The sequence below is a fragment of the Nycticebus coucang genome, chromosome 6, assembly GCF_027406575.1.
Source record: "Nycticebus coucang isolate mNycCou1 chromosome 6, mNycCou1.pri, whole genome shotgun sequence".
Lineage (NCBI taxonomy): Eukaryota > Metazoa > Chordata > Mammalia > Primates > Lorisidae > Nycticebus > Nycticebus coucang.
Window position 1 is genome coordinate 42575944 of NC_069785.1, and position 24962 is coordinate 42600905.

The 24962-nt window shown below is 41.0% G+C and overlaps 1 protein-coding gene across 4 annotated transcripts in view; it reads left to right on the forward strand.

Moving 5' to 3' along the window:
- The window catches only part of KNL1 (kinetochore scaffold 1), a 77711-nt gene extending 57412 nt beyond the window's left edge, over nucleotides 1-20299 (forward strand). For all 4 annotated transcript variants that reach the window (XM_053595845.1, XM_053595846.1, XM_053595847.1 and 1 more), the window contains 10 exons: nucleotides 1466-1553; nucleotides 4720-4797; nucleotides 4955-4994; nucleotides 7015-7116; nucleotides 7563-7663; nucleotides 9882-9950; nucleotides 12436-12545; nucleotides 12870-12988; nucleotides 16010-16132; nucleotides 17872-20299. In XM_053595845.1, coding sequence (XP_053451820.1) covers nucleotides 1466-1553; nucleotides 4720-4797; nucleotides 4955-4994; nucleotides 7015-7116; nucleotides 7563-7663; nucleotides 9882-9950; nucleotides 12436-12545; nucleotides 12870-12988; nucleotides 16010-16132; nucleotides 17872-17986 — 945 coding nt within the window. In that variant the 3' untranslated portion in view covers nucleotides 17987-20299. The remainder of the gene's footprint in view (nucleotides 1-1465; nucleotides 1554-4719; nucleotides 4798-4954; nucleotides 4995-7014; nucleotides 7117-7562; nucleotides 7664-9881; nucleotides 9951-12435; nucleotides 12546-12869; nucleotides 12989-16009; nucleotides 16133-17871) is intronic.
- The last annotated feature ends 4663 nt before the right edge of the window (nucleotides 20300-24962 follow it).

Sequence of the window (24962 nt, forward strand, 5' to 3'; positions counted from 1 at the left end):
CTCAGGCCTGCTAACAAAAATATAAGGTTGGATGCCCCCCTTTACATGGAGTTGTATATATGTGCTCATGGGTTTAAAAGTAGTTGTATATGTGTGTGCGTGTGTTTAAAAAACCATTTTCGAAAACAATCATCAATTTAAAAAGGCTCTACATACAAAGACTTTCCATTGGCAAATAGATATGGAAATGGTGCATGTAATATCTTCTTTTGGAGAAATACAGGTCTTTCTAAAGTCTAAAAATGTTCTATTTAACCAATTTCCCATATTTATTTCATCATAGAACAATTTTTAAGAACTAATTTTTTATATAAATTGTTTCTATTTTACCATTACTTTTTTTTTTTAATTTCGGGTTAATGGGAGGGTACAAACAACTAGGTTATAGTGTTTGTATTTATTAGGGAGAATTGCGCTTATAGTTGTGTCCTGCACTTAAGAGGTGTGCTGTATACTTTTATAGTATGCTTATTAAGTAGGAGCACACCAATCATCATCCTCCTCATCCCCTCTCCCCCTAAGAACTAACTTTAAAAGTAATGAATATTAGGCTGGGCGCAGTGGCACACACCTGTAATCCTAGCACTCTGGGATGCCAAGGCAGGTGGATTGCCTGAGTTCACGGTTTGAGACCAGCCTGAACAAGAGCAAGACCCCGTCTCTAAAAATAGCCAGGCATTGTGGGAAGCACCTGTAGTCCCTACTACTTGAGAGGCTAAGGCAAGAAGATGGCTTGAGCCCAAGAGTTTGAGGTTGCTGTGAGCTATGATGCCCTGGCACTATACCAAGGGCAACAAAGTGAGACTATCTCAAAAAAATAAGGAAATAAAAGAATGAGACAAGAGGATTGCCATAGCCCAAGAGATTGAGGTTGCTATCAGCTGTGATGATGCAATAGCAATCTACCCAGGGCAACAGAGTGAGACTATTAAAAAAAAAAAAAAAAAAGAAAGAATTTAAATTAATCTGCTTTTCTTTTTTTTTGAGGTAGGGTCTCACTCTGTCTCTCAGAGCTAGAGTGCAGTGGCATTATCATAGCCCAGTGCAACCTCAAATTCCTATGCTAGAGTGATTCTCCTGCCTCAGACTCTCAAGTAGCTGGGAATACATGTATGTGCCATTATTCCCTGTTAATTTTTCTACTTTTTGTAAAGATGGTGTCTCACTCTTGCTCAGGCTGCTCTTAAACTCCTGGGCTCAAGCAGCCCTCCCTCCTGGGCCTCCAAAAGCACTAGGATTACATGCATAAGCCACTGCACCCAGCCTTAATCTGCTTAAAATTATTGTATTTTATATAAATTAATAAAACAAATTTACTTAACTTATTTTTAAATTAAGATTTGAAGTTATGGCATTTGTTTTTAACATTTCCTCATTCATGATCAAGATATAGCAATTGTGTCAGGAATTTGAACCATTTATAATACTTAGACATTTAACTTGACAGTCTATATTTTGTATTTAGAATGAAAGGGAGAATCTTCAGATAAGGATAGATGAGATGGACAGCATACTTAAGAAGATCAATAACTGTCTCACTGAGGTGGAAATAGGTAAAGTATTTTAAATACTTTTCCAAAAGAAATTTAATTTTATCTATGTACATTCCTATAGTAGAGATTGTTGGTATCACTATGTTGAAGACTTCTATTAGCAGCTTGTAGAGATTAAATTACAGCAAGTTAAAGCCCCTTTACTGTGTGTCATTCATAATGCAATCAACAAAGTGTCAAAGAACCTAGACCATGGCCGGGCACGGTGGCTCATGCCTATAATCCTAACACTCTGGGAGGCCGAGGCAGGTGGATTGCCTGAGCTCACAGGTTCAAGAGCAGCCTGAGCCAGAACGAGACCTCATCTCTAAAAATAGTGGGACATTGTGGCAGGCATCTGTAGTCCCAACTACTTGGGAGGCTGAGGCAAGAGAATTGCTTAAGCCCAAGAGTTTGAGGTTGCTATGAGCTGTGACACCACAGCACTCTATTGAGGGTGACAAAGTGAGACTCTGTCTCAAACAAAAAAAGAAGCTAGATGATAATCTTGTGTTTTTAGTAGATGATTTTATTTTTATTTGGAAACTATTTTGTCAGTTTGACTGCTCATAATCCCAACTTGTTAGTATTGTTCTCCTGAAACTGCTATCTCAAAGATCACGTAATTTTACATGATCACCAAATTTGGTTTCTCTCAGTACTTAGCCATCTTGACCTCTTTCAGCATTTGACATTACTAATTGTTCTTTTCTTTCATCTCCTTTAATCTCTATGATATTGCACTACCTTGACCCTATTGTTTTTTTGTTTTTTTTTTTTGAGACAGAGTCTCACTTGGTTAACCTAGATAGAGTTCCATGGCATCATAGTTCACAGCAACCTCAAACTCCTGGGCTCAAGTGATTCTCTTGCCTCAGCCTCCCAAGTAGCTGGGACTACAGGCACTTACCACAACACCCAGCTATTTTTTAGAGATGGGGTCTTGCTCTTGTTCAGGTTGGTCTCAAACCTGTGAACTCAGGCAGTCCACCACACCTGGCCCCTTCACCTTATTCTTTTATCTTGGTTCTTCCTTTCAGCTCCTGTGTTGACCTCTTCTTTAACTAACTCCTTGTGGGGAATTTAGATTTTATCATCTGTTCTATCCTATATTCTCCACCTTAATGTTTTCACCTGCCTTAATTATGTTTATATGACTGATTACCACATTCAGTTAAATTCATCATGTATTTGCTGAACACATACTGCATGTGAGATATTATGCTTAGCATCAGGGGGAAAAAATAAAATTAAGATATTTATATTTTGCCCTTAAGTAATTTAGAATCTCTTGAATGGGGGCATCTTTAGCCTCTTTCTCTTGAGTTTCAGACTTAGATTTCTAGATTCCTGGTGAACCTCTATGCAAAATATTCTTAAGCACCTTAAACTCTGTAAATGGGATGAAATTTATTATCTTCTTCCATCTCCAAAATCAAATCCAAAAGCTTGTTCTATGATGTTTCTCATCTCTATTAATAGCTTCACAATTCTGATGTTATAAAAGACTCAAAACTTTCCATGCTTTGATTCTCTTAACAAGGCTTGTTACATATGCTTCCTCGTCATCTCTTGTATTTTCTCCCCTTCTCATTATGGCTCTCATTACGTCCGAAATGTGCTATTTTAGGTCTTTTAACTAATCTCTCTGCATTTATACCAGCATTCTGTCTCCCTTCAGTCCAACTTTCACATTTCTATTAGATTCATAATTATGAAGGACAGTTTTCATAATATTACTCCCTTAAAAACTTTTCTTTTTTTTTGAGACAGAGCCTCAAGCTGTCGCCCTGGGTAGAGTGCTGTGGCATCAGTGCTCACAGCAACCTCCAACTCCTGGGCTTAAGCAATTCTTTTGCCTCAGCCTCCCAAATAGCTGGGACTATAGGCGCCCACCACAACGCCTGGCTATTTTTTGGTTGCAGTTGTCATTGTTGTTTGGCAGGCCCAGGCTGGATACGAATCCACCAGCTCTGGTGTATGTGGCTGACGCCTTATTCGCTTGAGCTACAGGCACCGAGCTTCTTAAGAACTTTTCTTTCCAGGCACTTGTGGCTCAGTGAGTAGGGCACTGGCTCCATACACCGAGGGTAGCGGATTCAAACGTGGCCCTGGCCAAACTGCAACAAAAAATAGCTGGGCGTTGTGGTGGGTGCCTGTGGTCCTAGCTACACGGGAGGCTGAGGCAAGAAAATTGCCTAAGCTCAGGAGTTGGAAGTTGCTATGAGGTGTGATGTCACAGCACTCTACCAAGGACAACAAAGTGAGACTCCCTCTCTTAACAAAAAAAAAAAAAAAAAAAAAAAACTGGGCGGTGCCTGTGGCTCAGTTGGTAGGGCGCAGCCCCATGTACTAAGGGTGGTGGGTTCAAACCCGGCCCCTGCTGAACTGCAACCAAAAAATAGCTGGGTGTTGTGGCGGGCACCTGTAGTCCCAGCTACTTGGGAGGCTGAGGCAAGAGAATCGCTTAAGCCCAGGAGTTGGAGGTTGCTGTGAGCTGTGTGATGCCATGGCATTCTACCGAGGGCCATAAAGTGAGACTCTGTCTCTACAAAAAAAAAAAAAAAACTTTTCTTTCCATTTATTACAAAACAAAGTCCAAACTCCTGAACTTGACATTTAACATTCTCTATAATATATTCAGTTCTTCCTTTCTTATATGACTTGCTACCATTCCTTTACATACCTTAAATTCCAGCCATATCTTGCCATTTCTATGAAGTTCTGCCACTTTTGTCTTTGCTAATTCATTCTTCTTCTGTTTTCTATCAAAGGAAGTAGTCTGTATATTCCTTGAGCTTCCATGGCTATTTTGTTAGTACTTCTTATATTGTACCTATCACATCTACTCATAATGTTGTTATTTCGTAAGTTTATTTTCCTGATTAAATTATAATCTCCTTGGAGGCAAGGATCAGCTTTTATTTTTCTCCATTTTTTTTCAAAGTTCTTAGCACTAGCTTTGCACAGAATAAGTGCCTAGTACAGTGTTTTCTGCATCAGTTCGACAATTGAGTATATGAAATCCATAGTCTAAGACTTTGTTGGTTACCTTACTCTCTACTTCATAGAAAAAAGTAGAAGCCATCTGGTGGAATTTCTAAACTTCCTACTATTAAAGAAACAATCTCTGGTTGCTTAATAAATTTTTTGATTGAGTTTTTCTAATGCATGTTGTCTACTTTAGAAACTAAGAATGTGGAGAATAAAGAGAAGGACAATCCCATGGAAGGATGGGATTCTGGAATAAGAGCTGCAGAGAAAGGTAACTGGATTAGTTAAAGAGATAAATGGAGACAAAGCCCTTCTGTTCTGTTTATATATTTAGGTGATTAAGTCAGAATTTTCAGTAAGACACATGACTTTTGTGGCAACATTCTAATATGTCCATTCTGGCTTTTTTTTTTTTTTTCTTTTCAAAGAATTAGAACAGCTGAAAACTGAAGAAGAGGAACTTCAAAGGTTAGCCTTCAATCCAAGTGTTAGAAAATATAATGCTAAACTCCTGAAGACTCTTATGACTTCCTGCCTCCAGAGACTGACAAAATTTGGGACATGCCTCTCAACTAAGGCTGACTCAGGGCTCCTGCTCCACTTCAAATTAGTTCTCAGAGCCCATATTAGTCAACAATATTTTCTCTTTTCTTTTCTTTTCTTTTTTTTTTTGAGACAGAGCCTCAAGCTGTCGCCCTGGGTAGAATGCTGTGGCATCACAGCTCACAACAAGCTCCAACTCCTGGGCTCAAGCAATTCTCCTGCCTCCACCTGCCAAGTAGCTGGGACTACAGTTGCCCACCACAATGCTCAGCTATTTTTTGGTTGTAGCCATCATTGTTGTTTAGCGGGCCAGGGCTGGATTCGAACCTGCCAGCTGGGGTGTCTGTGGCTGGCACCTTAGCCACTTGAGCCACAGGCGCCAAGCCTTCTTTTCTTTGTTTTCTTTCTTTTTTTTTTTTTTTTTTTAAACAAAGTCTTATTATGTCACCCTCGGTAGAGTGTGGTGGCATTACAGCTCACAGCAACCTCAAAGTCTTGGGCTTAAGCGATTCTCTTGCCTCAGCCTCCCAAGGTGCCCACCATAATGCCTGGCTATTTTTTGTTGTTGTAGTTGTCCTTGTTGTTTAGCAGGCCCTGACCAGGTTTGAACCTGCCAACCTCGGTATATGTGGCTGGTGCCCTAACCACTGAGCTATGGGTGCTGAGCTTAGTCAACAGTATTTTTGAAGCGCTTATTGTTTCAATGCTATCAGTATCCTTTTAAAGAAAATAAACCTAAGCTCAGTGCATAGCTGAGCAGGTAGGGCACTGGCCACACACACTGGTGCTGGCAGGTTTGAACTTGGCTTGGGCCTGCCAAACAACGACGACAACTACCAAAAAAAATAGCCAGGCATTGTGACAGGTGCCTGTAGTCCCAGCTACTTGGGAGGCTGAGGCAAGAGAATCGCTTGAGCCCAACAGTTTGAGGTTACTGTGAGCTGTGACCCATGGCACTCTACTGAGGGCGACATAGTGAGACTGTCTCAAAAAGTAAAATAAATAAATATAAAATTAGGTATATATTTCTTAGACTTATAAATCCTATTTACTTTGTCTTAAGACAAAAAGAAAGTAGGCCTAGAGTGGTGGCTCACTCCTGTAATGCTAATACTTTTGGAGGCCAAGGCAAGAAGATCACTTGAGCCCAGGAGTCTGAGACCAGCCTGGACAACAAGCAAAAACCCCATCTCTAAAAAGAAAAAAATCATAGCTAAGTATGGTGACATGCACCTGTGGTCCCAGCTACTTGGAAGGCTGAAGCAGAAGATCACTAGAGTCCAGGGGTTTGAGGCTGTAGTGAGCTGTGATTGCCCCAGCCTGGATGATAGAGTAAGACCTTATCTCTAAAAATTAAAACAAAAATTCTTAACTGAAAATATAATATTTAATAATTATCTTAACATGTGAACTAGGAATATCTTCATGGATCCTAATTTGAGAGACAATGATTTATACCTTTCCTAAGTAGACCCACTTCTATTTTTTTTTTGAGACAGAGTCTCACTTTGTTGCCCTCAGTAGAGTGCTGACGTGTTGTAGCTCACAGCAACCTCAAACTCTTGGGGTCAAGTGACCTTTTTGCCTCAGCCTCCCCAGTAGCTGGGACTACAGGCACCCGTGACAACACAAGGCTATTTATTATTTAGAGATGGGGTCTTGCTCTTGCTCAGGCTCACGCTGGTCTCGAACTTGTGAGCTCAAGCAGTCCACCCACCTCAGCCTCCCCGAGTGCAAGGATTATAGGCATGAGTAGACCCACTTCTAGATTAATGCTTTATGAAAAAAGGAAAAAAAAAACTAATACAGAAATAGACACTATACACCTACATTATTCAGTGGGGAGCTATCTACCATGTGAATTATTGTCATAAACTTTTTAGATTAATAGTCTGAATTCTCTAACAAAGTCCTTATCTCTGTGAATGCCTCCTTTTATTTTCAGAAAACTCTTAGAACTAGAAGTACAGAAAGAGCAGACCCTTACTCAAATAGACTTTATGCAAAAACAAACAAATAGAACTGAGGAGCTACTGGATCAATTGAGGTAAGTAAAAGCAGGTGTCATTAGTTTCTGTTTTATCCTGTGCCTTGTGGTTTTCTGAACTACTAAACATACCAACTGGAATATTTGATATGTTTTTAATGTGCTGCTGTTTTTAACCTACAGTATAATGCAGCCTCAAAAATTCAATATTCTCAATACTAAGCTGAAAAATATACAGGGTAGGAGAGTTACGGCATTATGATTTTTAAATATTTAATACTTTTCATTGCATACACTTGATTTTTCTCTGGTATACAACTCAAGACTGCATTTTTTTTTTTTGAGTTGTTATTTTTTAAAAAATCTTAAGTTTGTACATTTACAATATTTGACTGAAATATTATCTCCCAATCCAGTGGAATAACATCAGTAGTTGTTTGTGTGGTATCAGTATTTCTCTCTCTTCTTTTATCTCAAAAGAAAAAAATGCTTATTTATCTCTCCAGCTTGTCTGAATGGGATGTCATTGAGTGGAGTGATGACCAAGCTGTTTTCACCTTTGTTTATGACACAATAGAACTCACCATCACCTTTGGAGAGTCAATAGGTGAGTAGCCAGGGTCAGATAGTTCCTGTGCAGAAAAATGAATAGCTAAACTCACTAAAGATTCAAATATTTACTTTACTTTTTTTTTTTAATTTTTTTTTGTAGAGACAGAGTCTCACTGTACCGCCCTTGGGTAGAGTGCCGTGGCGTCACACGGCTCACAGCAACCTCTAACTCTTGGGCTTACGCGATTCTCTTGCCTCAGCCTCCCAAGCAGCTGGGACTACAGGCGCCCACCACAACGCCCGGCTATTTTTTTGTTGCAGTTTGGCCGGGGCTGGGTTTGAACCCGCCACCCTCAGCATATGGGGCCGGCGCCCTACTCACTGAGCCACAGGCACCGCCCAAATATTTACTTTACTGAAATTATACTTTTTTTTTTCTGAGGCATAGTCTCACTTTGTCACCCTCAATAGAGTGCTGTGGCTCATAGCTCACAGCAACCTCAAACTCTTGGGCTCAACTGATTCTTTTGCCTCAGCCTCCCAAGTTGCTGGGACTACAGGCACCTGCCACAATGCCCAGGTATTTTTTTAGAGACAGAATTGCACTCTCGTTCAGTCTGGTCTCGAACCTGTGAACTCGGAATCCACCCGCCTCAGCTTTCCAGAATGCTAGGATTACAGGTGTGAGCCACTGTGCCTGGCCACTTTTTTTTTTTTGAGATTGTTTCACTTTCTTGCCCAGGCATGAAAGAGCAATGGTATAATCATGGTTCACTGCAACCTTAAACTCCTGGGCTCAAGTAATCCTCCTGCCTCAATCTCCTAGATTGCTAGGAATACAGTCACGAGCCATAGCCATCAGCCTAAATGATCACTAACTATTGATGTAATGAGAGCTCTGCTTAAAATCTTGAGTCAATTACTTTAGTGATAATAGAATTTTATTTTATTAGATGAAGAATAAGAAACACAGTTAGTGGCTTGGCACCCGTAGCACAGAGGTTACAGCGCAAGCCACATACGCTGAAGTTGGTGGGTTCAAATCCGGCCCATGCCAGGTAACCAACAATGGCAACTGCAACAAAAAATAGCCAGGCGTTTTGGCAGGTGCCTGTAGTCCCAGCTACTTGGGAGGCTGAGGCAAGAGAATCACTTAAGCCCAAGAGTTTGAGGTTGCTGTGAGCTATAATGCCACGGCACTCTACCAAGGGCAACAAAGTGAGACTCTGTCTCAAAAAAAAAAAAAAAAAAGAAAGAAAGAAACCTAAAAATCTCAGTTATTACTTTCTCAGGCAAGTTTTCCCGACTCTTTTACTTACTCCCTCTACCATTTGCCCTCTTGTTATATGTTTTCATTGCTTCCTGCAGTTTTCCTTGATAGTATTTATAACAGTTAATAGTTCTCAGTTTATTAGTGCAGTTACCTGTGTGTCCCCCTAAGTTGTAAGTTTCTTGAGGGCTTAAGTTGATGATGTGTATTTTTATCATTATGGTATCAACAGTGCCTAATACATACGAAATATCTAACAAAGTATTCAGTAAAGAGAAAAGAATTTGAGAGACAGGATATAACTCTAGTCTGGAGGAGTAAGCATCTGTCCTAGCTACCTAAAACTTATTAAGCAATGTTAAAAGTTGGGCGGCGCCTGTGGCTCAGTGAGTAGGGCGCTGGCCCCATATGCCGAGGGTGGCGGGTTCAAACCCAGCCCCGGCCAAGTTGCAACCAAAAAATAGCCGGGCGTTGTGGCGGGCGCCTGTACTCCCAGCTACTCCGGAGGCTGAGGCAAGAGAATCGCTTAAGCCCAGGAGTTGGGGGTTGCTGTGAGCCGTGTGACGCCACGGCACTCTACCCGAGGGCGGTACAGTGAGACTCTGTCTCTACAAAAAAATAAAAAAATAAAAGTATAAATCATTTTTATTCTACTTATACAAGGATAGTAGGTATGTGGAGGTCATAGCCATTTTCCTTATATGATTCCTGAAAATAAAATTATCCTTGCACAGAAGTTAAGGGTTATAGGTGGAGGAATTATCAAATGTAACTGTGTATTGTACTTTAAATTTCTTTCAAAGGCCTACCAATAAATGTAGTTGAGCAGTATTAGGGGACCCTTTACCGTATACAGAATAATATGATTTAAGGATAAACCTTCAACTGCCTATAAAAAAAAAAAACCTACTACCCAGAGGGAGCAGGATTCTAAACTGGGTTTTATGTGGTTAAAAAATCAGATAGTAAAAATTAATACTGTACTTTTTCTGGTTCCTCCTAGTTGGTTTCTGTTTCCTGGAGAAGCCTGATAAGAAGATTGTTGGCATGAATTTTCAATCTCTGTTAGATGGTAAGTTCAAATCATTTAAACTTGTAAAGATTTGTTGGTGATGGCTCGGTGCCCATAGCTCAGTGAGTAGGGCACCAGCCACATACACCAAGGCTGGAGGGTTCAGCCACATACACCAAGGCTGGAGGGTTCGAGCCTGGCCCGGGCCTGCTAAACAACAATGACAACTGCTACCAAAAAATGGCTGGGGCTCAGCATCTGTAACTCAGCCGCTAGGGTGCCAGCCACATACACTGGAGCTGGAGAGTTCGAATCCAGCCCGGGCCTGCAAAACAACAATGACAATTACAGGGCTGCGCCCATAGGTCAGTGGGTAGGGCATTGACAACATACACCAAGGCTGGCGGTTTGAATGCAGGCCCGGCCACCTAAAACAACAGTGACAACTGCAAAGAAAAAATTAGCTGGGTGTTGGGGTGGCGCCTGTGGCTCAAAGGAGTAGGACACTGGCCCCATATGCCGGAGGTAGCGGGTTCAAACTCAGCCCCAGCCAAAAACTGCAAAAAAAAATAATAATAATAATTGAAAATTAGCCGGGTGTTGTGGCGGGAGCCTGTAGTCCCAGCTACTAGGAAGGCTGAGGCAAGAGAATCACTTGAGCCCAAGAGTTTGAGGTTACTGTGACCTATGACACCAAGCACTGAACCAAGAGCGACAGAGACCATGTCTCAAAAAAAAAAGACAGAAAAAGTAAATCTAACTTGACACATAAATCTGAAAAAATATATATATATGACAATTATAACCAAAAAATAGCTGGGCATTGTGGCGGGCACCTGTATTCCTAGCTACTTGGGAGGCTGAGAATTGTTGATGCCCAAGAGTTGGAGGTTGCTATGAGCTGTGACGCTACAGCACTCTACCCAGGACAACATAGTGAGGCTCTGTCTCAAAAAAAAAAAAAAATAGCCAGGCATTGTTGCGGGCGCCCATAGTCCCAGCTACTTGGGAGGCTGAGGCAAGAGAATAACCTAAGTCCCAGAGTTTGAGGTTGCTGTGAGCTGTGATACCATGGCACTCTACCAAGGGCAACATAATAAGACCCTGTCTCAAAAAAAAAAAAAAAAAATTGTTGGTGATTTATAGGTAAAAATGTCATGGCACTCTACCCGAGGGCAGTACAGTGAGACTGTCTCTACAAAAAAAAAAAATATAAAATATTGCTCCATGTTATGACCCAAAAAAAAAAAAAAAAAAATACCTTCTTGAGAACTCTTTTACATACTACATTAAGTACAAACAATAACATAATAATTTTTCCTTAGAAACTGCTTGGGTCATATTCCAAAATTGGGTAGGTTTTAAAAGAAATGATTTTTATTATTAGGTCTGGAGCAATGATTAATAATTGCTATTTCCATAATGATTCCTTGAATCATAAGTATTCACCACCATGAACACTTAGTCTTCATTAGGCATGTGTATTACATTAACACTATAAAGTAGGTATTATTTATTCCCCATTTACAAATGATGAAACTACAGGTCAAAAAAATTAAGTGTTGGGCCAAGCACAGTAGCTCATGCCTGTAATCCTAGCACTGTGGGAGGCCAAATTGGGCAGATTGCTTGAGCTTAGGAGTTCAAGACCAGCCTGAGCAAGAGCAAGACTCCATCTCTACTAAAAATAGAAAAAAATAGCTAGGCATTGTGGTGGGCTTCTGTAGTCCTGAGACATGAGGATTGGTTGAGCCCAAGAGTTTGAGGTGGCTTTGAGTTACGATGACACCATGACATTCAACCCCATGGTAACAGAGTGAGACTCTGTCTCAAAAAAAAAAGGGCGGCGCCTGTGTCTCAAAGGGGTAGAGCGCCAGTCCCATATGCTGGAGGTGGCGGTTTCAAACCCAGCCCCGGCCAAAAACTGCACACAAAAAAAAAAAAAAAAAAAAAAAAATTAATGTTGTGCTTAGTATCACTTAGGTAGTAAAGAAAGCCAGATTGAAACTCAGTTTTATGTTACATTAACCAAGTACTGTTCTGCATGTGATAAAGACTTGAGTTTTTGTAGGAAGGTCTTATGTTTACCACATATGTTTGAAAATAAAAATTGGAGGCTAGGTGCTGTGGCTCATGCCTGTAATCCTAGCATTCTGGGAGGCAGAGAGGAAGGATCACTTGGAACTGAGGATTTCAAGACTGGCCTGAGCAAGAGTGAGACTGTCTCTACTAAAAACTAGAAAGAATAGCCAGGCATTGTGGCAGGTGCCTATAATCCCAGCTACTGGGGAGGCTGAGGCAGGAGCATCGCTTAAACCCCAAGAGTTTGATTTACGCTAATGCCACGGCACTCTAGCCTGGGCAAAAGTGAGACTCTGTCTCAAAAAAAAAAAAAAAAAAAGGAAAGGAAATTGGTGGAGAGGATACTTAAGTACCTAACAGTTTGGGAGTATTTCTACTATATATAATATAGTGGGTTTTGTTTATATGAAATACATGAATAATAAGTAATATCCTGCTTTTGATTTTTTTTTCCCTTCCCCAGAGGATAAAGCTCCTCCTTCCTCCCTTTTAGTCCATAAGCTTATTTTCCAATACATTGAGAAACAGGAATCCTGGAAGATGAAATGTACAACACAACATCAGGTACCCAAGGTAAAGTCTGACTGAAGTATTTAAAGGAAAATTTATGTTATGTTCCCTAAAAGCAGAACTGAAATTTTATGTATATAATGGTGGATCCTGAAATGATAAATATATTTAATTGTTTAATTTCTTAGGGTTCCTTCTAATAGAACCACTAAACATTGAAATGTTTCCATCACTTTTTTTTTTTTTTACTAGCCAGTCAAATTTAGCAGTGGGGGGTTGTATATCAACTTTAGTGACACTAATGTTAATAAGTTCTGATAACCCACTAGCATCAGACAAGCTGTTTTCCTAATTTCATCAGTTTTTCTTCCCCCTCCCTTTTTTTAGATGCTTCAAGAACTCTCACTGGCAGTGAATCATTGCAGACTCCTTGGAGAGGAGATTGAGTTTTTAAAGAGATGGGGACCAAATTATAATCTGATGAACATAGATGTGAATAATACTGAGTAAGTGTATTATTAGTTCCCTAGGACTACCATAACAAAATATTATAAATCGAATGGCTTAAACAACATATATTTATTGTCTCGCATTTCCGGAGGCTAGAAACCTAACATCAAGGTATCATCAGGATTGGTTCTTTCTGAGGGCTGTGAGAGAGAATCAGTTCCATGGCTTTCTCCTAACATCTGGTACTTTACTGGCAATCTTTGGCGTTAGTTGGCTTATAAATATAACCCTGATCTCTGCCTTCATCTTCACATGGTGTTCTTTCATTGCACATGTCCAAATTTCCCCCTTTTTGACACCAGTCATACTGGATTACAGGTCAACCCTATTCCGATAAGGCCTCATTTAACTAATTACATCTGTAGTGATCTGATTCCCAAATAAGGTTACATTCTGAGGTATTGGGAGTTAGCTCTAAAACACAGAATTTTGAAGCAATACAATTTAACCCATACAGGGGTCCTCAAACTACGGCCCACAGGCCACATGCGGCAGTGTGATTGTATTTGTTCCCATTTGTTTTTTTACTTCAAAATAAGATATGTGCAGTGTGCATAGGAATTTGTTCATAGTTTTTTTTTTTTAACTATAGTCCGGCCTTCCAACAGTCTGAGGGACAGTGAACTGGCCCCCTGTTTAAAAAGTTTGAGGACCGGGCAGCGCCTGTGGCTCAGTGAGTAGGGCACCGGCCCCATATGCCGAGGGCGGAGGGTTCAAACCCAGCCCTGGCCAAACTGCAACAAAAAAATAGCCGGGCGTTGTGGCGGGCGCCTGTAGTCCCAGCTGCTTGGGAGGCTGAGGCAAGAGAATCGCTTAAGCCCATGAGTTGGAGGTTGCTGTGAGCTGTGTGAGGCCACGGCACTCTACCGAGGGCCATAAAGTGAGACTCTGTCTCTACAAAAAAAAAAAAATAAAATAAATAAATAAATAAATAAATAAATAAATAAAAAGAAAAAAAAAAAGTTTGAGGACCGCTGTGGCTCAGTTGGTAAGGTGCCGGCCCCATATAGCAAGGGTGGTGGGTTCAAACCCGGCCCTGGCTGAACTGCAACCAAAAAAAATAGCTGGGCGGGCAGCACCTGTGGCTCAAAGGGGTAGGGCGCTGGTCCCATATGCCGGAGGTGGCGGGTTCAAACCCAGCCCCGGCCAAAAACCACAAAAAAAAAAAAAAAAAATAGCTGGGCATTGTGGCGGGCGCCTGTAGTCCCAGCTGCTTGGGAGGCTGAGGCAAGAGAATCGCTTGGGCCCAGGAGTTGGAGGTTGCTGTGAGCTGTGTGATGCCATGGCACTCTACCAAGGGCCATAAAGTAAGACTCTGTCTCTACAAAAAAAAAAAAGTTTGAGGACCCCTGCATAACAGTAAGTAATTAGTCAAAAAATTATTAAACTGGGGCCAGCTGTGGTAGCTCAGGCCTGTAATCCTAGCACTCTGGGAGGCTGAGGTGAGTAGATTGCCTGTGAGCTCAGGCAATCTACCCACCTCAGCCCAAGCAAGAATGAGACCTCCCCGGGTATTGTGGCAGGCACATGTAGTCCCAGCTATTCAGGAAGCTGAGGCAAGAGAAACGCTTGAACCCAAGAGTTTGAGCTTGCTGTGAGCTGTGACAACTGAGGGTGACAAAGTGAGACTCTCTTTAAAAAAAAAAGAAAAGATTAAACTGGCTAGACACAGTGGCTCACTTTTTTTTTTTTTTTTTTTTGTAGAGACAAAGTCTCACTTTATCACCCTCCATAGAGTGCCATGGCATCACACAGCTCACAGCAACCTCCAACTCCTGCGCTTAGGTGATTCTCTTGCCTTAGCCTCCTGAGTAGCTGGGATTATAGGCGCCTACCACAACACCCGGCTATTTTTTGTTGCAGTTTGGCTGGGGTCAGGTTTGAACCTGCCACCCTTGGTAATGGGGTCGGTGCCCTACCCACAGAGCCACAGGCGCCACCCCAGTGGCTCACTTCTGTAATCACAGTACTCCAGGAGGCCGAGGAAGGAGGATTGCTTGAGCTCAGGAGTTTGAGAACAGCATAAACAGGAGTGAGACCTCACATCTACTAAAAATAGAAAAATTAGCCAGTCATTGTGCTTGGTGCCTGAAGTCCCAGGTACTTGGGAGGCTGAGGCAGGAGGATCACTTGAACCCAAGAGTTTGAGGTTTGTGTGAGCTATGACGACACCATAGCACTCTAGCCAAGACAACAGACTCTTGTCTCAAAAACAAAAAAATTGTTAAACTAATATATATATGTGTGTGTGTGTATATATTTTTTATTTTTTTGAGAGAGATCCTCAAGCTGTCGTCCTGGGCAGAGTGCCATGGCATCACAGCTCACAGCAACCTCCAACTCCTGAGCTCAAGCGATTCTCCTGCCTCTGCCTTCCAAGTAGCTGGTACTACAGGCGCCCGCCACAACGCCTGGCTATTTTTTGGTTGCAGCCATCATTATTGTTTGTCAGGCCCGGGCTGGATTCAAACCCGCCAGCTCAGGTGTATGTGTGGCTGGCGTCTTAGCTGCTTGAGCCACAGGTGCCGAGCCAAACTAATATATTTTGATTATATATTTCATGACTGATAATAAGAAAACAGTCATTATAACACCTTGTCCCAGGGCAGCACCTTGTGGCTCAATGAGTAGGGCACCGGCCCCATATACTAAGGGTGGTGGGTTCGAACCCAGCCCCAACCAAACTGCAACAAAAAAATAGCCAGACGTTTTGGTGGGCACCTGTAGTCCCAGCTACTAAGGAAGCTGAGGCAAGAGAATCACTTAAGCCCAGGAGTTGGAGGTTGCTGTGAGCTGTGACACTACAGCGCTCTACCAAGGGCAACAAAGTGAGACACTGTCTCCAAAAATAAATAAATAAATAAACAGCTTGCCCCAGATGTTTTACCCTTGTTCATTTGGTAATGACAAGAAATAATGTACATTTAAGTTTGGCAGGCCAATTTAAAAAGAAAATGTATTTGCATTTCAATCCTGTTTTGTTTTATATTTTTAATCATGGATGTTTTCTTTTATAGGTTGAGACTTTTGTTCTCTAGCTCTGCAGCATTTGCAAAGTTTGAAATAACTTTGTCTCTCACAGCCAATTATCCATCTGTACCATTACCTTTCACCATTCAAAATCACATTGGGAACACTGGGTGAGTAAAGGGCCAACAGGTTAAGATTCCCAAAAGTTTTTCACCTTTTTAAGGGCCAACAGGATAAGATTCCCAAACCAAAAAGGTTTTTCACCTTTTTAATTTTATTTGAAAGATCGCTTAGGCTGGTGCCTGTAGCTCAGAATAGGGTGCCAGCCACATACACTGAGGCTGGTGGGTTTGAGCCTGGCTCGGGCCTGCTAAATAACAATGACAACCGCAACCAAAAATAGCTGGGCATTGTGGCAGGCGCCTGTAGTCCCAGCTACTTGGGAAGCTGATGTAAGAGAATCGTTTGAGCCCAACAGTTTGAAGTTGCTGTGAGTTTGCACCATGGCACTCTACCAAGGGTAACATAGTGAGACTCTGTCTAAAAAGAAAAAGAAAAGAAAGATCGCTCAATGTGGTCAGCAAATGGATGGACCACAGCAAGAGCTAAATGTCAGTTTTCTCTGACTTCATTTTATAGAATTGTTCTTCAAGTCAGTGGCCTTCATTGTCCAGTGGATGCTGGAGACTATTGGTCTATTCTTTTATATCTATCTGCTTCACTTTTTGAACACTTCTACCTAGAAGGAAAAAATCCTTTATAAGCTTAGCCCAGATCTCATATAAACAACTAAATGTCTCATTACTACTAGGTTTTGATATATTTTGTGACTTTTTAGACATACTGTTGACAGATTGGAAGATGGTAGATTTTAGAATTTTCCTACTTTAAATCCATTAAGAAACACCAATACTAGATTTTTAGAGCCAGAGAAAGCACCTAGATCAAGATACCTCATAATTATTAATACATACAGAATTGTTTCTTAGGCCCCGTTTTGTAATCTCATTTCAAACCAAACAATATGGTTAGTCCCAGAAATGCCCATGTATGCTTCCTAGGAGACTGAGAGACCATAATTAAGAACATAAAATTCTAGCCAGGCATTGTGGTGGGCCCATGTGTGCTTCCTAGGAGACTGAGAGACCATATTTAAGAACATAAAATTCTAGCTGGGCATTGTGGCAGGTACCTATAGTCCCAGCTACTAGGGAGGCTGAGGCAAGAAAATCGCTTGAGCCCAAGAGTTGAGGTTGCTGTGAGCTATGACACCATAGCACTCTGCCGAGGGCAACAAAATTAGAGTCTATCTCAAAAAAAAAAAATAAAACATAAAATTCCTCTGAGTTGGAGACAAGCATAAGATTCCAGAAAAGGCCAGAGATGATGGCTCACACCTGTAATCCTAAAATTCTGGGAGACTGAGATAGGAGGATCACTTGAGCTCAGAAGTTTGAGACCAGCCTGAGCAAGAGTAAGACCTTGTCTCTACTAAAAATAGAACAGTTTAGCTGGTTATGGTGGTGCGTGCTTGTCGTCCCAGCTACTTGGGAGGATGAGGCAGGAGGATTGCTTGAGCCCAGGAGTTTCAGCCAGGGTGCTTATCATGCCAGGGTGACAGAGTGAGACTCCGTCTTAAAAAAAAAAAAAAAATGGGCAGCCCCTGTGGCTCAGTGAGTAGGGCGCTGGCCCCATGTGCCAAGGGTGGTGGGTTCGGGCCCAGCTCTGGCCAAACTGCAACAAAAAATAGCTGGGCATTGTGGTGGGCGCTGGTAGTCCCAGGTACTTGGGAGGCTGAGGCAAGAGAATCTACCGAGGGTGACAAAGTGAGACTCTGTCTCTAAAAAAATTAATAAATAAAAATAAATAAAAAATTCCAGAAAATTAATTAACCTTTTGTTCTTTCCAGCCATGATGAAATTGCTACCATTCTATCTAAAGTGCCACTGGAGGACAACTACCTGAAAAATGTAGTCAAGCAAATTTACCAAGATCTGCTTCAGGACTGCCATTTCTTCCACTAGACCCATGGACCACAGCTGTAACAACCAAGCAGAATGTGCTTAATCATATTATGTCAGGGTCTCCATTGCTCTGTAACCTTTTTTTAGGACATAGAAGCCCTAGTAAAATTCCTTCTGATGGTAATAGTTATTTTTTATGGTTATTTTTTAAATCTCTATAGTCAGGAATGAGAAAAGGCCTCAAGTAGCCTGTTATCAACTTGTGCATCTTTGTACCAAAGATTTAAGTAGTAAAACACTTAGGGAAAATATCCCCTATGTAGTACTCTCTGAAGAAACCCTAAGGAGTAACTTTTATATATAAGGGAAGTTGTTACCAATAACAAAAACATTAGCCATTTCTCCATATATAGAGCTTTGGCCTTTAGGTAGCCTGGAATCTGCCCCACAGATATTTCTGGAGTAAGACATGACTATCTAAAAGCAATAGCACTCAGCTATTGGAATGTTTGCCGTCTTTTCTTGAGTGCCTTGCCTTTTATTCGATAAAGGCCTCTTATTCTAAAAACATCCAATAATGTTTGCTTAATAAGTATAATTCTTCTAGGGAAAGTTAACTCATTTTGGTCCAGTACATATATGTAAATATATTAATGTTATTTTTTGTGTTTGTGATATAATAAGGAGATGTATATAGAAATTCATACAGATATACAGAGAGATAACCTTTTGCCTAGGCAGTTTATACCTTTCTGAGGGATACTTGGCAGCATGATTCTCAATTTTCTTTTATTAAATATTGATACTTCAACAATATCGTATCCAAAACACTATCAATTTTTGGCAGTAATAATAAACCTGCTGTAAGTATTGGTTCTTGAAGCCACACCTCTCATATAAAAAATAATATCCACTGTTTATTAAATGATCATTATTATCTATGAAGTAGGCAAGTATGAAAAAACTTTTACTCAAACATTAGTCAAATGCTAATCATATTTAATTCTAAACTAAAATATATTTGCATTTTTAAACTAATTTGTCGTAAAATTTTGCTTTACATAGGATTGGAGCAAAGTCCTATAGGTACCATGTATGTTATCTTCCTTCTTGATTAGTTTTTCCTTCTGAGCTATACATCAAAAGATCACATAGTTTTTAAAACCTTCAAAAGTCAACACAAAACTCATTTGCCATAAAAATCAAGATGTAGCTGTTCTCTATTTCCATAAACTTCTTGGGAAGACTTTGAAGTCATTAGGATGGTCTATTTTTATGAAACTTAAGTTACTTTTCTTATTAGGGCTGTTTTCTTTCTTTTTTAGAAGTCTAAAAAGTAGAAGTTTTATTTTATGCATTTGAGTAACCAGGAACTGCCAGCTCCAAAAATAATTTGGCTTATGATGGTGGTCTCTGGTTTCTGTAATATTAGTACATAATTATAATATTTACCTAGCTATTTGTGTTTTTCTTTGTGCACAGCATTGGCTATTTTCATAATTTGTCAGAAGGTTTGCTTTTACTAACTGGAAAGCATTATTTTTTGCAGTATTAAAATTACCTTACTGCTTAAAATCTTATGTAAGTAGTATTTCTTCATGAGGTAAGGAATAGCCAATAGAACTTTAAAAATAAACCAAAGAATCCTCTCTCTAGGTACACTCATGTATTTGAAAACTAAGATAACATTAAAATATGTCAGGACCTTAACATAAGAACCAGGAACAGGGCGCCACCTGTGGCTCAAGGAGTAGGGCGCCGGTCCCTTATGTCAGAGGTGGCGGGTACAAACCCAGCCCCGGCCAAAAACCACCAAAAGAAAAAAAAAAAAAAAAAGAACCAGGAACAAACCACAGTTAGCCCTGTGTCTCTGAAGAACAGTAAAATAAAACTATTTTGAGGTTCCTCAGGAAATCATCAGTTCTCTAAGCAAATGCAGTGGTTTTCAAAGTATAGTCCCCAGATTAGCAGCATCAGCCTTACCCCAAACCTACTAAATCAGAAATCCTGAGGTAGGGACCAGCATTAACAAATCATGGGTCTTTTTTCCATACTTTCTTTTCTTCTATCAGCTTTATTGAAGTGTGATCCATTCATAAAAGTCATCATTTAAAGTATAAAATGGAATGGATTTTAGTAATTTATAGTTAACATACAATAATCACCACAATCAATTTTAGAATATTTTCATCACCTAGAAAAACATTGTAAATTATGTATTTTCCAACAATTTTTGGAAAAATATCCTTTAGGTATTATCCCATCCACATTATCATTTCCCACTGTGACCTTTCTTAAAGTTACTAGAAATCTACTTCCTGTCTCTATAAAAAGTTCTGTTTGTTCTATTTTGAATATTTCACATAAAGGAATAGTATGTGTTCTTTTGTTACTGGCTTCTTTCATTTATCATGTTTTCAAGGTTTTTTCATGTTATAGTATATAGCAGTATTTCATTCCTTTTTATGACCCAATAATATTTCAATGTATAGATACACCACATTTGTTTGTCCATGATTAGGGCAATTAAGCAAGAAAGAGAAATAAAAGTTACCCAGACTGCAAAGGAAAAAGTAAAACTATTTGCAAATGATATGATCCTGTTCTATATATATAGAAAATCCTAAGGAATCTACTAAAAACCTGTCAAAACTAATAAATGTAATCCTAGTACTCCAGGAGGCTGAGGCAGAATTACTTGAGCTCAGCAGTTAGAGACCAACCTGAGCAAGAGGAGACCCCTCTCTACTAAAAATAGAAAAATTAGCTAGGCCTCCCAGCTACTCTGGAGGCTAAGGCAAAAGAATTACTAGAACCCAAAGAGTGTGAGGTTGCTGTGAGCTATGCTGACACCACAGCACTCTATTGGGTGACAGAATGAGACTGTCTCAAAATGAAAAGAAAAAGAAAATATAATTTCCTTACAATCCATTGTTGGAACCATGTTACAAAATTCAATTTTGGAATGACCACAAGAAGCTGTCAAAAAGCCACAAAATTCCCCCAGAATGACAATCCTTGAGTGAAAGTAGTGTTGACCCAGAAGCAAGGGACTGAAAAAATCATCTCTAAAAGCAACTGAGCTGCTCTCTTGTGAAGACGGGGAGAAGAGACCAGCTGCTACATTCTGGATTCTCTTGCTCACAGAAAGCAAGAGTGACAGCGTGGGACATCAGTATTGGAAAAGCTAAGAAGGGAGAGAGGCCCGCACAAAAAAACGGGTGCAGGGTGGCGCCCATATACCAGAGGTGGCGGGTTCAAACCCGGCCCTGGCCAAAAAAATCCTACAAATAAACAAGTGCAAGGGAGCGCAGAGACCCAAGGGTAGAAGCCTCCATGTGGACTTCCTGGGGTGCTGCCCGCTACCGCCATCCCACATCCCTACCCCCGGGGGCGGAGCGGGCAGAGTGAGACAAGGGCCTGTGACCTGTTGGGGACGTACAGCCAACTTGCGGTTAGGTGGTTCCCTTCCGTAATACAGGCGGGTCTGGGCACCGAGTCACAGGAGCAGGCAACCAGACGCCTATCAAATATTAGTGGCCGAGGGCGAGGGCTCTAATAACCCATGACCCTGAATTCGCTGAAGACCAATGAGGGTCCAGTGTGGATTTTTGAAGATCAGCTGTGCAACCCCCTTCAGCTCCACTTTCTAGCCATGGGTAGCCATCTTTGGGCAGAGGTCGCAGCTCTGCCAAACAGATTTAGGGAGGTCCTGCCCCCTATAGACCACTTTTTAACCTATACTCACAAACGGTCACAGAGGCAGGGCCCCCGACTCAATGATAGAAGTCGCACAATTTCCCAGATTAGGCTGTAGCGCACTTGATCGGCAGCCTATGCCTCTGGCCTAAGGCACTGCTTACTGGGGCACCCACACTACCCGCAAAGCAATAGCTCTCAGAATAGGAAAACCAGTTTTGACTCCTTGACAGCCGGTCCCAATAGAGTGTGAAATTCGATTTCCAACCTCGGAGCTTCACATTCAAAAGTGGGTGCGTTTTTCTTAGTGCTGAAGCGCCCCCTGGTGTCTTAGGAAAAAATTTTTAAAACCATCTATAAGAAGAACATACCCAGATGTCAAAAGAGAAGAAACCACCCCAGAAAGAACCAACAAAAAAAATCACTGTTATCATGAAGAATCACAGGCTGGCTGACTGGATGAAAAAGTACAAACCAGGTATTTGCTGACTTTAGGAAACACACCTAACCTCCAAGGACATACCAAAACTCAGGGCGAAGGGCTGGAAAACGATATTTCAGGCAAATGGAAACCAAAAGGAAGTGCATACTGCAATCCTCTTTCTAGATACAGCTGCATTTATTTATTTATTTATTTATTTATTTATTTATTTATTTATTTTTGAGACAGAGCCTCAAGCTATCCCCCTGGGTAGAGTGCGGTGGCATCACAGCTCACAGCAACCTCCAACTCCGGGGCTTAAGTGACTCTCTTGCCTCAGCCTCTCAAATAGTTGGGACTACAGGCGCCTGCCACAACACACGGCTATTTTCTGGTTATAGTTGTCACTGTTTGGCAGGCCCGGGCTGGATTCTAATCCGCTAGCTCTGGTGTATGTGGCTGGCGCCTAAGCCACTTGAGCTACAGGCGTCAAAACAGATACAACTGCCTTTAAAACAACAAAAGTAAAGAAAATAGGCTGGGTGCAATGACTGATGCCTGTAATCCTAAACATTCTGGGAGGCCGAGGGAGGTGAATCACCTGAGCTCAGGAGTTCCAGACCATCCTAAGCAAGAGCAAGAGCCGGTCTCTGCAAAAAATGGAAAACCAGCCAGGCCTTGTGCTGAGTGTCTGTAGCCCCAGCTACTCCAGAGGCTGAGTCAAGAAGATTGCTCCAACTCAGGAGTTGGAGGTTGCTGTGAGCCATGATGCCACAGCACTCTACCCAGGGTGACAGAGCAAGACTCTGTCTCGAAGAGAAAAAAAAAAAGATAGACACTATATATTCATCAAGGGAAAATATAACAAGAGACGTATCAGTTCTATACATATACATGCACATAAAATAAATGCTCCCCAATTTATAAAACAAACCCTACTTTGTCTGAACAATATGTTAACAAACAACACCATAATATCTAGGGACTTCAACACCCTACTGACAGAACTGGACAGACCCTTCAAGAAGAAACTAAATAAGTAAATGGTAGATTTATACACAACTTTAGAACAACTGGACTTAAAAGACACCTACAGAGTATTTTACCCCAATACTACTGAATATATGTTCTTTTCATCAGATCATGGATCATTCTCTCCTAAGTCAATCCTATCCCAAGAAACAAATCAAGCTTGAATGAATTTTTTTAAATCAGAAATCATATCTTTATAGACCACAGTGGAATAAAAATAGAACTTAATGCCAACAGAAACACTCATCCTCACAAAATGTCTTGGACTCTAAACAGCCTATTGCTAAACAATAGCTGGGTCAAAGAGAAGATAAAGAAGGAAATCATTATAATTCCTTGAATAGAATGACAATGAAGCCACAAGCTATCAAAACCTCTAGGATACTGCAAAGGAAGTCCTAAACGGGAAATTTATTACATTAAATGCCCACATCCAGAAATCAGAAAGAATGCAAGTCAATAATCTGACTCATCTCAAGGAGCTGGAAAAGGAAGAGCAATCCAATCCCAAACACAGCAGAAGAAAAGTTACCAAAATCAGATCAGAATTAAATGAAATCAAGAGTAAAAGAATCATTCAGAAGATTAAAGAAAAAAAAAGATGGTTCTCTGAGAAGATAAATAAAAATGATACACCTTGGCCAGATTAACTAGAAACAGAAAACCAAGATCTCTAATAAGCTCAATCAGAAATGAAAAAGTAGAAATAATAACCAATACCACAGAAATACAAAAGCTCTTCACTGAATACTACAAAAATCTCAACACCCAAACCTTTGAAAACATGGAAAAAATGGACAAATTCCTGTAAACACACTAACTCTTTAGACTCAACCAAGAAATAGAACTTTTTTCTTTTTTTTGAGATAGAGTCTCGCTTTGTCACCCTGGGCACAATGTTGTGGCAACATCATAGCTCACAGCAACCTCAAACTCTTGAGCTCAGGTGATTCTCTTGCCTCAGCCTCCCCAATAGCTGGGACTATAGGCACCCAACATGATGCCCAGAAAACTTTTCTATTTTTGGTAGAAATGGGGTCTCGCTCTTGCTCAGGCTAGTATCAAAGTCCTTCAAGCATCTACCCACCTCAGCCTCCCAGAGTGCTAGGATTACAGGCATGAATACCACACTTGGTCTGAGAACAAACTCTTGAACAAGCCAATTTCAAGCTCCAAAATTGAAGTAATAATTTAAAAAAAAAAAAATCCAACAAAAAAAAAAGTTCCAGGCTGGCGGCGCCTGTGGCTCAGTGGGTAAGGGTGCCAGCCCCGTATACCAAGGGTGGCGGGTTTGAACCCAGCCTGGGCCAGCTAAAACAGCAGTGACAACTGCAACAAAAAAATAGCTGGGCATGGGTGGCACCTGTGGCTCAGTCAGTAAGGCACCGGCCCCATATACCGAGGTGGCGGGTTCAAAGCCGGCCCCGGCCAAACTGCAACAAAAAATAGCCGGGCGTTGTGGCAGGCGCCTGTAGTCCCAGCTACTCGGGAGGCTGAGGCAAGAGAATCGCTTAAGCCCAGGAGTTGGAGGTTGCTGTGAACTGTGTGAGGCCATGGCACTCTACCAAGGGCCATAAAGTGAGACTCTGTCTCTACAAAAAAAAAAAAAAAATAGCTGGGCATTGTGGCAGGCACTTGTAGTCCCAGCCACTCAGGAGACTGAGGGAAGAGAATTGCCTAAGCCCAAGAGTTTGAGGTTGCTGTCTACTGAGGGCGACAAAGTGAGACTCTGTCTCAAAAAAAAAAAAAAAGTTCCAGACCAGATGGATTCACAGCAGATATCCACCAAACCTTCAAAGAAGAGCTGGTACCTACACTGCAGAATTTATTCCAAAACACTGAGAAGGAAGTAATCTACCTCAGCTCCTTCTACAAGGTAAATAT